The 15,339-nt window shown below is 48.4% G+C and overlaps 2 protein-coding genes across 3 annotated transcripts; both read left to right on the top strand.

Moving 5' to 3' along the window:
* The first annotated feature begins 229 nt into the window (after window positions 1-229).
* On the top strand, window positions 230-2,862 carry LOC127348040 (putative F-box/LRR-repeat protein At5g02930). Of its 2 annotated transcripts, XM_071826888.1 has the most exons (3): window positions 230-1,919; window positions 2,049-2,163; window positions 2,263-2,862. In XM_071826888.1, the coding sequence occupies exon 1, from the start codon at window positions 277-279 to the stop codon at window positions 1,405-1,407; it is 1,131 nt and encodes a 376-aa protein (XP_071682989.1). In that variant the 5' UTR covers window positions 230-276; the 3' UTR covers window positions 1,408-1,919; window positions 2,049-2,163; window positions 2,263-2,862. The 2 variants fall into 2 exon arrangements, with proteins under 2 accessions (XP_071682989.1, XP_071682988.1); XM_071826887.1 differs by having other exon boundaries at window positions 2,049-2,862.
* Window positions 2,863-8,864: 6,002 nt separating this feature from the next.
* On the top strand, window positions 8,865-14,408 carry LOC127348031 (BTB/POZ and MATH domain-containing protein 2-like). Its single transcript, XM_051374148.2, has 2 exons — window positions 8,865-9,745; window positions 13,893-14,408. Exons 1-2 carry the CDS (start codon window positions 8,954-8,956, stop codon window positions 14,193-14,195), a joined length of 1,095 nt encoding a protein of 364 aa, XP_051230108.1. The 5' UTR covers window positions 8,865-8,953; the 3' UTR covers window positions 14,196-14,408.
* The last annotated feature ends 931 nt before the right edge of the window (window positions 14,409-15,339 follow it).

Raw genomic sequence — 15,339 nt, 5'->3', positions numbered from 1 at the left:
ACGGCACGAACGAAACACGTCCCCCAAACGCTCAATCCGGCGCGGTTTGGGGACGGTTTGGGGCACGCGGCTCTAACCGCCGGGAAATGGGGAACGGGAAACGGGCACCATTGCCAAATTGAGACAAGACAACGACATTGCCTGTGTTCGGGCCAGCCCAAGAAGCCAGATGGACACTCTGCCCACAAATATCACCTCGTCCACGGCTACACCAGTCGTCGGTCCTCGCACAGTCACACTCGCCTCGCCGGTCAGCAGTCGCATCCAGTCCCCACAATGCAAAACCAAAACCGCCGCCATCGCACGCCGCCGACGTCCATGGAACCGCAGCCGGTCATCGGCCGCAGCATGGACACGCTGCAGGCCATCCTGCAGAGCCAGAACCAGAGCTGGGACCCCCGGATGCTGCAGATCGGCATCGACTTCATGCTCATCTACGCCTACGACTACCTCCCCTCCCTGCCCGCCTACACCACCGCCCCTTTCTCGCGCGCCGGCGCGGCGTGGGTCCCTGCCGGCGTCGACCGCATCGGCCTCCTCCCCGACCCGATCCTCCGCGACATCATCTCCCGCCTCCCCGTCAAGGACGGCGCGCGCACCGCCGTGCTCGCCTCGCGCTGGCGCTCGCTCTGGCGCTCGGCGCCCCTTGTCCTTGACGACATCCACTTCCTCACGGCCATCGCCAAGGGTCCGGCTGGTCGGCCCTGCATCGGCGACGAGCCTCCTGGCCTCGCCGACTCGGTCTCCCGCGTCCTCGCCACGCACCCGGGCCCCTTCCGCTCCGTCCACCTCACCTGCAGCACCATGGAGGCGCACCGGGGCGAGGTGGCACGCTGGCTCGACGCCCTCGCTGCCAAGGGCGTCCAAGAGCTCGCCTTTATTAACCGCCCGTGGCCGCTCGACATCCGCCTGCCGGCCACGCTCTTCAGCTGCGCCTCCCTCACCCGCCTACACCTCGGCGTCTGGAGGTTCCCGGACACCGCCGCCGTCCCGCGCTCCGCCGCCTTTCCCAACCTCCGGGACCTCGCCCTCTCCTTCGTCAACATGGATGAACGCGACCTCACCTTCCTGCTCCACAGAAGCCCCGTCCTGGAGATCCTCACTATGATTTTGCAGATCGGAGTGCGCCTCCGACTCGCGAGCCGCACCGTGCGGTGCCTTCAGCTATGCATGACCAAGGTGGAGGACGTCGCCCTAGTGGATGCCCCTTGCTTGGAGATGTTCTTGCTGTTTATGGCTGGGATGAACGACGCGACCTCATCCAGGATCAAGATTGGCCGTGCGCCCAACCTGCGCGTGCTGGGATACCTTGAGCCAAGAGAGCATGTGTTGGAGATTGGCAACACTGTCATCTCGGTCTGCAGCGCACTCCATCTTATAATTTACCTGTGTCAGTTGACAATGTAGTATACCAATATGTATCTTATTCTTAATTGGTCGTTTCTCTTTCGGTGCACGCAGGCTGGAACTAAGACTAGTCACAATGCAAAGTATCATATAGAAGTATCATGCGTATGATACTACTACATGTTACTATCTCCACAATGCATGGTATCATATACTAGTATCATAGTCTCCATATATTAATTGTTTTGTAGAATCTCAATGCAAATATGTGTACAAGATTTACTTGCCATTATTTCTTCTAGTAGTATGTGCTATGATACGGTATCTACCTATGATACTAGTACACTCTCTCTCATCCTTAATTGCACTGCCACATCAGCATTTTGCATGCATGGAATGCATGATACTACCTATGATACTCCCATTGTGGGTAGTCTAAGGAGAGCCCCAGCACTGTTGTCCCGAGTGTCAAGATCTTGGGATTGGAGGTGAGATTCGCTGTCCGCAATGAAGTCAAGAAAGTGCCCAGCTTCCTCAGGTGTTTTCCCAACATCCAGACGCTCCATGTCAAGGTGAACTTTGTTACCGCCAGTAGCTAGATTGTGCATTTTGCATCGTCACTAACTATATTTAGATTTTCCAGTATGTTTCTTTTTCATAACTAGCTGTAGCTGAACTATGTATCCTGATATCATTTGCAGTCTGCAACAGCTGATGAGGCCACCGGCAAGGCTAGTCTCAAGTTATGGAAAGAGGGCGGTCCCATTACCTGTGTCCTGCGACATATGAAGAAGGTGGTTTTCCACGAGTTCAAAGGTTCGATAAATGAGATTGTGTTCCTCAAGTTCATCGCTGAGAATGCTCGCTTTCTGGAGAAGATGGTGATTGTGGTGGCCTATGCATGTTACTCTTCAGGGGAGGATGTGAATTCCAAGCTGAAGCCTCTGACTTGTGCAAAATGGATCAGTGGAACTTGTAAACTTCAAGTCTTCAAGAGCCCATTTGAAGAGACAACAGGCAGTCCAGTTTATGATATCCGATTGGCATCTGAGTTTTCGCAAATTACTGATCCTTTTGACCTGATCTATTATAGAGAATCACTGTAATCGTTGCAAGTTAATAAGTGGCACTGTTCCTCTTGTAGAAGACTACCTTGGCTTTCTTTTGTTATCAGAACTGGCAGCAGCTGATAGATACCTTTATTTCAACTGTTATCTGTACTTAGCTGAGTCCTGTTTCAGTGAGGTTACAACACAAAACCTGACCTTAATATGTGCCTAGATATTGGTGGTAGTAAGGTTGAATTTGATAATTTTCTAGCTAAGGCAGTGATTCATATTAGATCCAACTTCTAGTGATTCTTGGCTGTCCATCAAGTTTGGCATCAGTCTACTGTTATGAATCGTTGCAAGTGCAGTATTTCCTCTCGTACAAGACTGCTGGTGGCCTGGTACTCAGATGTTTTTGTTATCAGAATTGACAACAGATTATATATGATGTCCATGTGAGCTTTAACTAGTTTGTGTCCTGTTGTTCTGCATGGTTGTTGGTGGGAGCAATGGAGATTCTGACAAAATTGTAGCTAGGCTAAGGCAATTCTTCATGTTTTTATCAATTCCTTAGGATATTGGAATTATTGTTCTGTCTTCAGCCTTATAATACTTGCTTTTGCTGATCTGCATCCTGACTCCTGATTGCTTATGGACAGAATCTTGTGATTCGATTGTGAGAGAGTACCTTGTGAATCAGTTGTGAGCAGGGCAATCTAGTATGGTCTCTATTCTGTTCAATTAGAAAGCTACTATTTTCTGCAGTTATGGAAGTTAGGTTGATCAATTGTCCCTATGTCCCTTTGGACTGTACAGGTCAATTTGTTCCCCTTACAACGGCCCTTAATTTTTTGTGTAATACCATATTTCATACGATGCCTAAATATTACGATGATAAGAATGTTTCTTGTAGTTTATTTGTTGTAGCTTCGAACTGCTTGGCATATATGGGCCTGCTTTGACCAGCTTATAGGTTAATTTTCTTGTTTGGGCTGTATGAAACTAGTTGTACCTTCGCACATACAATGATCAGTGCGGCTTGCTTTCAACTCGTGATTGAATAGGTAAGCTGCGCTGGGTTGAAAGCTACTATGCTATATACCATTTATTACATCCTTACCTTGTGTAGCTGTGTCTATTTGTGTTACTCTTTTCGTATTGACACACCTTGCATTGTGCATGTTGTTACTTGTATACATAACGTTCCTGAAGTTTGTTCTCTGTTTAGATTATTATTAGATGGATAACAATATGTATTGATTTGAAACACTAGCCAATGCTGGTTTTGATCTTTTAATTGAACTTATTAGACTCTGGTATTATTTTTCATAAGAAATGCTAAGGCTTTGCCCTAATCTATAATTAAGACCAAGATTGACTGTTAGTATTATAATAGCGTTGCGTTTTGTGTTCTCATACTAGCAGTATTTAAACATCTTGGGTTATGCACCAGTTATATAATGTTGCACAAAAAGATGGTGCTAGCTTATATTGGGATAATTCTTAGTATAGTGTGGACAATTCTCAGTATAGTGTCTTGCACTCACGGGGACCTGGCATATGAGAAGAGTGCCAGTACTATTCAGTAAAATTGGACCTGACATATGGGAAAATTCGGTCACCTCCCGCTAAACCCTCTTCCTATTTACCTATCACTCTCACTGCTTAAAATGTCCACCATTTCCTCCCTTTGAGCTACATCTAGAAAAGAGCTTCTTCACCAATGCGTAGCCAGGCGGCGTAGTCTTCTTTGGCCGTTTGCGGTGGCAAGCCTTATTATTCATCTTCTGAGCACTGTCTTTTGCATCCCCCCCACTCGTCTGATGGACCTCTTGTAGCTTAGATTGCGCTAGATCCGACTGGATCTGATAGTACTTATTGTTTGTTTCTTTATCGAAAAAAATTACTTGTTGTTTGTGGGAGTCTAGATTGATGATCAATTTTTAGGATGCGGTTGATTCTGCATGTCTATTCATGTGATAGCGTGTTAGATTTTCATTGTATGCACTCCATGGATAAGTGGTTGCTAGTTTGAGAATCTGTTCTACGTAGGGTGTTGCTCGTCCTGGAACCAGCGATCACCATAATTGGTGCCAGTATGTATATTTTGAGAGTGGTATGTTAACCCTTTGTATGATGAACATGTGGTTCATCACGAGCTGTTGTTGGTTACCTCTTGGTGTATATGTAACGTTGTGTGTGACATGTTAGTTTGTGTCGAACTACCTTGTTTCTTTAACAAAATAATACACCCTCCATTTCAAAGGATAAGGCACCCTTGTTTTTTGTGCTTTTCGTTTGACCAAAGATGACTTCAAATATATATAGATTTTTTTTATGAAATTAGCATAATTAAAAAGTGTTTTCAATACAAATCCAACGATATAAATTACATATAATATAATCAAGATTATTTTGCCCAATTTTTATGGTTAAAGTTCAACTTGAAACAAGCGTGCGCCTTATTTTTTAAAATGGAGCTAGTAGCGAGGGAGCAGCCAGCCAGCCACGTACTATGAGTACTCCATCTGATCTATATTATTTGATGCTAAAATTGATGTATCTACAACTAAAATATGTTTACATACATCTATATTAGCGTCAAGTAATATGAATTGGAGGGAGTACTATTTTCTTATTTAGGCATATCTAAATGTTAGTATATCAAGATTTAACTAAGTCTCAGTCTCATCTAAGGGTGTGTTTGGTTTGAGAACATAGTAGAATGTAATGTCATGGTTCCATTCCATGGAAAAGGGTTGATTCCATCCTTGTGTTTGGTTCAAGTTGAAAACTAGAATAGAAGACGTGAACAAGCCCCTGCTGCATTTAGCCAAAAGAGTTGCAAGAGAATAATGGAGGAGGGTGAGCATTAGGTGGTTTTCGCATACAGAGAGATTCAACCGATTTTGAGGAATGAGTGCATTCCGAATGTAGTGGGAATATTCTGTTTTGAGGAACCACCTCGTTGAATTTCATTTTTCAACCAAACACTGGAACAACCTTTGGGTGTGGAAGCATTCCATTACATTCCACTCCGTGACCTCAACCCGACACACGCAAGGTCACAATACAACTCATAGGACAACACGAATCTCGAAGGAAACTAAACAATTTGAATATCTTTTCTCAGTTCCAATCTAGGTATAACTAGAAAAATCTTAGCTGCAACCCATTTGCAATTAGAGAATCTCATTTGCAACCCACTTGCAACTATTATATCAACATAAACTATGAGACAAATCCAATTGCTAAGGAGTTGATGAGATTAATATGCTTGGGTTTAGTCGAAGGATGGATCCTAGGGCATCCCCGGCTGGCTCGACCGCTCGACCATTCAACCGCCTTCTTTATTTTGCGTCATACATTCTCTCTCCATGTGGCCATAGCTCCACCATACATGTCAAAGTTGTGGGTCCCATCGAACCCCACCACCCACCAAAAAATCCAGGCGGCCTTATCCTCTCCCCCGCCATGAGTTTCTTCTCCACCGAATCACCCACGGCCGCCTAGCGAAGCTTTTTTCCTCCCCTTGTCCTCTCTCCCTATCCGATGACAAACTTGATTTTAATCATGGTCACACCGTTGCTGATGGTGGGTGCAGGGAGGACTTTCCAGCGCCGCCATGGTTTCGAGCGGCCGCAGCTACCACCTCTTCTTCTTCCCCGTTCCGTCCGCTTCATCTTCTCCCCCGCTGCGACCACACTGCTTTTGGTGGCCACACTACGGCCGTTGCTCGACACCGTGAGTTGCTGCTAGCGGGCCACCACCACCGTCGTCAGCTGCCACCCGTGGGAGCACGGTGCTGCCAGCGATACGATGGCTCTGCTGCTCGTGTGGGGTTGTGTTGTTGCTGACTGACGACACCATTATAGTTACGTACAACTGACACTATAGCTAGAAACAACCATTTATGAAGCTGCAAGCGGCAGCCACATGAGTTGCAAAGATCATCGTCGGAGCTGCAACGCATTGGTGGCGTTGTGAGAGGTGTCACTGGTTTTGCTATTACAATTATGTAGATTGCATTAAATTAGGAATTTTGTGCTACGCCTGTTATCTAAATTTGTGTTATCTGGATTTGCATTATACGAAGAAATTTTCTTCTACAATTGCTAAAAAAGTTTTTTTTTTTTTGCTACAACGGTTCTGTGATTTTGCGTCATAGGAAGATTCAGCGAGGTCATCGACGAGATGGGTTTTGCTTCAATAGATTTTTTATACGAGATATCTGGCAAGGTTTCCGGCAAAATTCACCGGCGATAACCAGATTCAACAGTTTTTCATCTTTTCTTTTTAAATCTAACTTCTTTTGCTACAATGAAGCAAAAGTGGAGAATTGTTTGCTGCAGTAGTTAGTGAATTGGTCTTTTGGGCGCCAATACAAGAAACATGTCATGAATCATCTTGACGCGATGAAATTGTTTTCAAAACCGAATGTGTAGCTCGTCGCAGGGCTAGACGGAGACGCCCGCCTCCAATTGACCGGTTGAAATGAAAATAGTTGTATACTTTCTTCTGCCCGTCACTTGTTCGCAACTCCGGAATGCGCTCCTGCGACTGTCAATTGAGTGGATTCTGGTAATAGTAGTTGGTGAATTGGTGTTTTAGGCGTCAATACAAGAAACATGAAATTCATGTCATGAATCATCTTGACACGATGGAGTTGTTTTCAAAACCGAATGTGTAGCCCGTCCCAGGACTAGCACGGAGACGTCCGCCTCCAATCGACCAGGTCGGATGAAAATAGTTATGCATCCTTTCTTCTGGACGTCACTTGTTCGCAACTCCGGAATGCGCTCTTGCGACTCTTGATTAGTGGATTCTGGTAATTTGACAAGAATGAGTCCTGGCGAGAGGAAATGTCTAAACCTTGAAATACGCGTGCACCTTATTTCTTGAAACGGGGGTAGTAGTTAACAAAGACAATACAACCAAAAATGAATTTGGCAACCTGGTGGTACGAAGCATTATGTTTTTTTAGGTAAAAGACATGTGTTATTACATTTGATTTACAGAGGACCTACACTTTTTGCAGAGAAGTCAAAAAATAAAAGAAAAAACCAACACCTCCGCATCCACGGCTAAGCCACACGGTCTCCTGGGTCGTTAGTGAAGGCAGGTGCTCTATCTCTACATATACCATGCGTGCGACATCTAACAATGGCAAAGCCACGTTTGTGAATACCCCCCTGTTTCGCTCTTTCGGAACAGTGGCAATATAATCATACCCCCCAAGATGATGTAGGTGATCACCCATTATCTACCCGTTTCTTCTCTTTCAGAACAGTGGCAATATAGGGTGTGTTTGGATGATGTCCACGAGAGCCCGCCAAAACCTGGGTGTGCCAAATATTTGGCGGGCGTTTTCGCCGCCGCTGTCTCGCCCGCGTATGGGCATAAAAGGTAAAAGCTGGACCAAATAATTGGCAGGGAATCAAAATCTTGGCTTCGAACCAAACGTACGCCGTGGCCCTCAGTCAACGCCAAGAAATTGGCTGGGCAGTTCCTGGCTGCCATCCAAACGTACCCATAATCATGCGAGCATGAGTCCCGAGCCATAGCGGCAAAAGTACAACCATGGCAAAGATGTTAGACCATTTCTCGATGGGTGGGAACAAAGCTTGAACATCGGGCCGTGAGGTCATCCGCGCAAGGCGAGTACATCAGTCATGCGAATTCTTTTATGCACCACTAACCATGCAAAAAATCTACGCCTTGATATCTTTATCGTGTCAAAGGGCGCATGAGACCTAAGAAATTGGCACTATGCACAACGTCTCTTCTGAAGAACATACAATACCATGTAATTCATGTTTCGTTGCATGATGCTGATTAGTAGAAAGGACAAGGAAAGCTACTTGTCCTCTTTGCTGTTGTTTCACACGGTCTCACCTATTGGCATAAAATATATATTTCTAATAAGATTTCAGTAAAGGGATGTGTTCAAATCAGGGTGTACATTGGGCTGATCGCCACGGCCGGAAGGTGAGCTCGACTTGTAGTATCAAGCTTGTAAACGAAGTGCCATTGGAGTACTAGCGAGTTTGCTAGGAATAGAACTTTTTTTGGCGGGCCTTATCGGGCAAACATTTGCTGACAACAATGTTTGGCGGAGGACATGTATTCGACACAACTCTGACATGGTATTTACGATATAATGATAATTAATTTTCTGGCACCTAACTCAGATATTTATAAAAGAATAAATAAAAATTGACGTGCATATGTCTACACACATTAACGTATTTTTAGGATAGCACCTGTTAATAAAATAAGATCAATATGGACCATTAATAAATAAAAATAGAGAGCAACCCGTTAGCAAGTAGAAAGGCCAAGACAGTGATCGAATAATGGAGTGTACTATGAGTATCTCACAGAGGCCCAATAGCTAGGAAAGCCCACAAAAGAGGAGTTCCAAATCTTTCCTAAAATGGAAACCCTTCGCTCCATCCACTTTCCCCTGCCGGACTCGTCGATCTCCTCCAAGAAACCCCACGCAGCCACGCTCTCCACTCCTCTCCCCTGCTTTCGCCGGCGCTCGAGCGGTAGCAATGTCGTCGTCCTCCAAGATCTTCGCCGCCACAGAGAGCGGGCACCACCTTCTCAAGATCGAGAACTATTCCAGCACCAAGAGCGCCTTCCCCAACGGACAAGCTGTCAAGTCCCACCCGTTCAGCATCGGCGGCCACCGATGGAGCATCCTGTATTACCCCAACGGTATGAACAAGTACTTCCCGCGCTACGTCTCCCTCTACCTGGTGCTCGAGGAGAGGGTGGCCAGCCCGGTGACTGCGCGGGTCCAGTTGAGCTTCGCGCCCGCGGCCGCGGGGGAGGAGCGGCACCTCCTCCTGCCCTGCTTCCCCAAGAAGACGAAGACGGCGCCGGTCAAGTCCGTTGAGCGGAAGCTCGGTTCCTTCGGCTCGTTGGGATGGGCGGAATTCATCGAGAGGGCGGATCTGGAGAAATCGAGGCATCTCGTGGACGATTCCTTCACCTTGAGGTGCGAGATCCTCGTCATCAACGGCTTCCGCGCCGAGGGCTCGGCTCCGGCCGTGCCGAGGGCGTTCGTGACCGTGCCACCGTCCGACCTTGGCCAGTGCCTCCGTGGCCTCCTCGAGACCGGGAGCGGCGCCGACGCCACGTTCGAGGTGGCCGGCGAGACCTTCTCCGCGCACCGCTGGCTGCTCGCGGCGCGGTCGCCCACGTTCAGCGCCGAGCTCCTCGAGCAGGGCGGCGTGGTGCGCGTGGACAAGATGGATCCCCGGGTCTTCAAAGCGCTTCTCGTCTTCATGTACACCGACTCCCTGTCCCTGCCGGAGACGACCACGAAGCAGGAGGAGTCTGTTAGGAATAAGCACTCCGAGTCCGGCACGATGTCGTACGTCTCCGTATACGAGTATGTATACGTACATGTTCCGGGTAGGAACACTACGTGTGTTGCACGGTTCAGAGTATACATGATGTAACCGAGTAGTACTAGAGTTAGTCACCGACTAGGTTTGGTTTAGCTAGCTAGATGTGCTATTTATATGCTTGTAACCTGAACGTGTAAACCACCGTGAGTTGAGATTCAATACAAAGAAAAGGACCGAGACGGCCCTTTGGCTAAATTGTTTTGCTGCGTTACGTGAAGTAGCTAGTAGCTAGCTGATCTAAAGGAAGATCGAGCTAGCTAGGTTCAGCTTGGCGGAACGTGTGCATCGCGGCGGAAAGAAAGTATTCGCGTACGTGTGTGACATCTCGCCGGAAGCTCATCGTCAGCGTCGTCGGAAAGCACTCGGCGGCAGGGGCTGTGTTTGGTATCAGATCGGCGAGAGTACTGCCGGGTCTGGGCCAACAATTGGTATCAGAGCCTCGTGGAGGATCTCCTAGTAACGGGAGGTCACGACGAAGGAAGTGGGCGAGTCTTCCGGCGCCGCGGCGCCGGTGTCGACGCAGTATCCGCAGTACATCCGCGACAACTACACGGTGTGGGCGACCACGATGATGTGGACGCTCGAGTCCAACGAAGTCTGGGAGGCTGTTGATCCGGGCGGCGACGAGTTCATGAAGGGCGCGCCGAAGTACCGCAAGGACCGACAAGCACTCACGGCCATCTGCTCGGTGATGCCGATGGACGTGAAGCAGCACCTGATCTCGAAGAAATCTGCAAAGGAGGCGTGGGAGACGATCAAGACGCTGAATCTTGGTCACGAGCGCGTCCGCGAGGCGACCCTACAAACCTTGCAGAAGAAGTACGAGAATCTGGAGATGGGAGAAGATGAGACTGTGGACGCCTTCGCTTCGAGAGTCGCCACATTGGTCAATGGGATTCGCGCGCTCGACGAGAAGCTCGAGGAGATCTCGATCGTAAGGCGTTTCCTTCGCGCGGCGCCGCCGCGTTACTTGTCCGTTGTTTCGGCGATCGAGCAATGCGTTGATCTCAATACTCTCACGATGGATGATCTAGTTGGACGGTTCAAGGCTCATGACGAGCGGATGAAGATCACCTATGGTGATGTGGTACCGGAAGAGCACGTGATGCTTACCCGTGCCCAATGGGAGTCGGTGGTCGCCAAAGAGAAGGGCGATAAGGCATCTAGCAGAAGAAGTGATGAAGAAGTTTCTCGCCCAGCGAAAAAGTACATCGCAGGGGAGGACGAGGACGACGCTCCACCGAGGAGGAAGTTTGACATCAAGAAAGTAAGATGTCATAACTGCGGCAAGCTCGGTCACTTCAAGGTTGATTGCCGGAAACCACCGAAGCCGAAGGAAAGGGCTCTCATCGCCCAGGAAGGAGATGATGGACCGATGATGCTGATGCTCGAAGTATGCGAGCAGAAGTACGAGGAGGAGCTACCTCCTCCATCACCGGCTACGGAGATTGTGATGGATCACGGTCTACCGTGTGTGGATCACGTGGAAAAGCTATGCGACGAAGGTGTCGTCGAGAAGCAACGGAGTGCCCCGTTTCCACGTGAAACCACGGATCAGGCAAGTGAAGCTTTGAAGCTCGTTCATGGCGATATATGCGGTCCAATTTCACCCGCAACCCCGTCCGGTAATGAGTACTTCATGCTTGTGGTGGATGATCACAGCCAATACATGTGGATTGTGTTGCTGAAAAGTAAGGATCAAGCTATACAAGCATTCGAGAAGATCGAGGAAGCTGGAGAGGTCAAGGCGAGGGTGAAAAAGTCCCTACGCATAGATCGGGGTGATGAATTGAAGCATAAGGTGGTGGCCATGGCACGGAGCATGATGGAGAGCAAAGGCCTGCCAGGAAAGTTCTGGGGTGAGGCAGTCAACACGGCTGTCTACTTGCTGAACAGGGCGCCAACTAGGAGTATGGTTGGTGGGACTCCGTACGAAGCATGGTATGGACGAAAGCCCTCGGTTGATCATCTTCGCACTTTCGGGTGTGTGGCGCATGTCAAGACGGTGTCCGGCCATAAAGGAAACTTGGCGGATAGGAGTACTCCATTGATCATGACTGGCTATGAAGAAGGCTCGAAAGCGTACCGTTTGTGCAATCCCTCAACCAAGAAGGTGATTGTTGCGCGTGACGTAGTCTTTGAGGAAGACTTATCATGGATTTGGAACTCCACGGAACCGGATGAGATTTTTACTGTTGTCTGTAACAGCAATTCTGAGCATGCAGATGATCGAGGTACAGGAACTTGTACGGAAGGAAACGTTACAGGTTCAGAAGTTTCGTCGATTCCTACGACCACGCCAAGTTCAGGCGTCTGGTGGCCAGCGGCCAGTCCACGCGCGGACGGGAGCGCGTCCAACGCTTGGCCAGGAAGCGGCAGCAGTAGGAGGCCATCTCGGCCAGAAGGAGCTGGCACCTCTCAGCCTGGGAGCTTGACAGGGGCGCGGCCGAGAGACATCCCGCGCGGGAGCCCAGGGAGCAGGACATCGTCCCGATGGCCAGCAGCAGAGTTGCACTGGAGCACAGCTTGGGCAAGTGCTAGGCGCGGCCTCGAGGCTTGCGAACCTGAAGGGAGCAGTAGCCCAGCTCGGGCTGGAGCTATACCACGAGACCAAGACCCAGGAGGGGCGCTTGGTGACGGACCAGAAAGAAGTGGCATGTCAGGAAGTGCCATGCTCAGTCCAGAAAAAATGCCAACTGGAGAGCCGCATGGAGTGACGGGAGCTTTACCGAAGGCAAAGAAGATGCTTCGTATGGAGATTGGGCACAAGTGTTGCCTGAAAAACCAGTACGTAGCTTAGGAGGAGATTCATCGGAAGGTCCCAGAAGAAGGAGGGCTCACCAGCTCAGAAAGTAGGCACGATTGGAACAGCCATGTTGCTGCTCTGACCGGGCTAGAAGAGAGAGCAATCCCAGCTCAGGTTGCGCCACACGGGATGGAAGTTGACATCCTAGCAAGAAAAAGGCATACACGTTATGTATGTCTAGAGCTAATGGGTCTAGCTATGCACGAGCTAGCTTGTACGGGGGTGCATTATAGCCAAAACCATCGGCAAGAATCGCATCCATCAGGTAAGGAGCTAGCTATGCATGTTCCTTTGAATCTCGGGGAGGAAGTACTTCGACGAGATTACAAAGGTGAGTCGCGAAGAATCGACGTGGGTCCTCAGCTAGCAAGTGAAGGATCCGCAAGTGAAGAAACAAGTGCGACGTCGGGCGCAGAAGAGTATGTCGTGCTATCTCTACTTACACTGGAGACGAGACGACTACGACCGACACGAGCACGCATGCGACGCGTGTTGAACTACTATTCGAAGAAGGAACTTCGGACGGTAAATAATCCGGTGAAGATGAAGCACACGAAGCAATGTTTGTTCATCAAGGAACCGGTGAAGACTGAAGACGCGGACAAGGACTGTCAGCGTGAAGCTCAGGAGAAGCCGGCGAAGGTAAAGTCGGTAACATGGGTGCCACGAGGAACGGCGAAAGCAATGCCGATGAAGACGCCTGCAAGAAACAGCTGGCGCATTTGGGACCCTGGTGGAAGTGAAGCACACGTCGTGCTTAGGGGGTGATTGTTAGGAATAAGCACTCCGAGTCCGGCACGATGTCGTACGTCTCCGTATACGAGTATGTATACGTACATGTTCCGGGTAGGAACACTACGTGTGTTGCACGGTTCAGAGTATACATGATGTAACCGAGTAGTACTAGAGTTAGTCACCGACTAGGTTTGGTTTAGCTAGCTAGATGTGCTATTTATATGCTTGTAACCTGAACGTGTAAACCACCGTGAGTTGAGATTCAATACAAAGAAAAGGACCGAGACGGCCCTTTGGCTAAATTGTTTTGCTGCGTTACGTGAAGTAGCTAGTAGCTAGCTGATCTAAAGGAAGATCGAGCTAGCTAGGTTCAGCTTGGCGGAACGTGTGCATCGCGGCGGAAAGAAAGTATTCGCGTACGTGTGTGATATCTCGCCGGAAGCTCATCGTCAGCGTCGTCGGAAAGCACTCGGCGGCAGGGGCTGTGTTTGGTATCAGATCGGCGAGAGTACTGCCGGGTCTGGGCCAACAGAGTCCGCCTTGGCGCAGCACCTGCTCGTGGCGGCGCACCGGTACGGCATGGAGAGGCTGAAGCTGCTCTGCGAGGAGAGGCTGTGCAAGGACATCGACGTGGGCACGGCGGCGAGCATCCTCGCGCTGGCTGAGCCGCTCGGCTGCCGCGGGCTCAAGGACGCGTGCTTCGATTTCCTCGGCCGCTCGCCGGCGAACCTGAAGGCCGTCATGGCCAGCGACGGCTTCGCGCATCTGAGCGCGACCTGCCCCTCCGTCCTGAAGGAGCTGGTCACCCTGGGATCGGCGCGTCGACTGGTTCAGTGATCGATGTTCACTGTGGTAGCATGGCATGCCATGCTCGATCCATCCCGGGTTTTCACTGGATCGTTGCCTATATCGTCAGGTAGTATTTCTCTGCTGGTTTCAGTAATGGTCTTTGGATTTATGGCACCAATTAGTTCTCTTGGTATATGACTACATTATGGATATCCTAAACTAGCTTCTTCTAATGGACTCATAACCAGCACTTTTGCCCAATTGCCTTCATCAGTTGCATTTGTGTGCTACCATATCAATTAATATGGAATGGCATTGTCATCAGGTGGCTTTGCTGATGTGATTTGCATTTTCTCTGACTATTGCTTTCTCTTGAGCAATTTGAACGCATAGTATATTGGATTAGTAAACAATGGCGATTTTGCTTAATTTATCTCTTTTCGTCGGGGGATGTTGAAACAAGTTCCGGGTCTGTTTTCGTGCTAGTTCATAAATGATATATCATATAGTGAAGAAACCGGTTAGACGTCAAATATTTGGGACGTACTCATTGCTAAATCATTTATTTCTGATGGATTGTTAAAATCATTGTACGAGGATTGTCAATGTCGTGTACGATGTATGGTATATATACTTGCTAGCGCAATGCCCAAATTTTGCAGAGCTAAAGTGACATGTTTAGATGATAATTTCTACAATCTATCGCTTTATATATATACCAGTGCTCTTGGTAGTACTATCTGCCAACAAGACATATATCTTACATCCCATAGGTAGTATTTCTCTGCTGGCTTCAGTGATGGTCTTTGGATTTATGGCATCAATTAGTTGTCTTTGTACGTATATGGCTACATTATGTCTATCATCATAACCTGTTCCATGTCACTTTTGCCCAATTGTCTTCATTAGTTGCATTTGTGTGCTACCTTGTCAATTAATCAGGGATGACATTGTCATCTGGTGGCTTTGCTGATATGATCCTGCATTTTCTCTTGATTATTTCTTTTTTCTTGAGCAATTAAGAAATGTATTGGATGAGTAATAATGACAATTTTGCTTAATTTATCTCTTTCTGTCGGGGCATGTCGAAACAAGTTCCAGTTCCATTTTCGGGCTAGTTCATATAGCATATAGTGAAGAAACCAGATAGACCTAATTACTACGAATATTTGAGAGACTATGCATGATAGAC

Source organism: Lolium perenne, chromosome 1 (genome assembly GCF_019359855.2).
Source record: "Lolium perenne isolate Kyuss_39 chromosome 1, Kyuss_2.0, whole genome shotgun sequence".
In the NCBI taxonomy this organism is placed as follows: Eukaryota; Viridiplantae; Streptophyta; class Magnoliopsida; order Poales; family Poaceae; genus Lolium; species Lolium perenne.
The sequence above is the reverse complement of the archived record's forward strand: the minus strand, read 5'-3'. Positions and strand labels throughout refer to the sequence as shown.

Bases quoted from the DNA above. Each gene is read 5' to 3' on its own strand.
- LOC127348040 (XM_071826888.1), top strand. From the start codon at position 277: ATGCAAAACCAAAACCGCCGCCATCGCACGCCGCCGACGTCCATGGAA.
- LOC127348031 (XM_051374148.2), top strand. From the start codon at position 8,954: ATGTCGTCGTCCTCCAAGATCTTCGCCGCCACAGAGAGCGGGCACCAC. The intron at 9,746-13,892 runs GTTAGGAATAAG...GGGCCAACAGAG, and splicing joins CCACGAAGCAGGAGGAGTCT to TCCGCCTTGGCGCAGCACCT.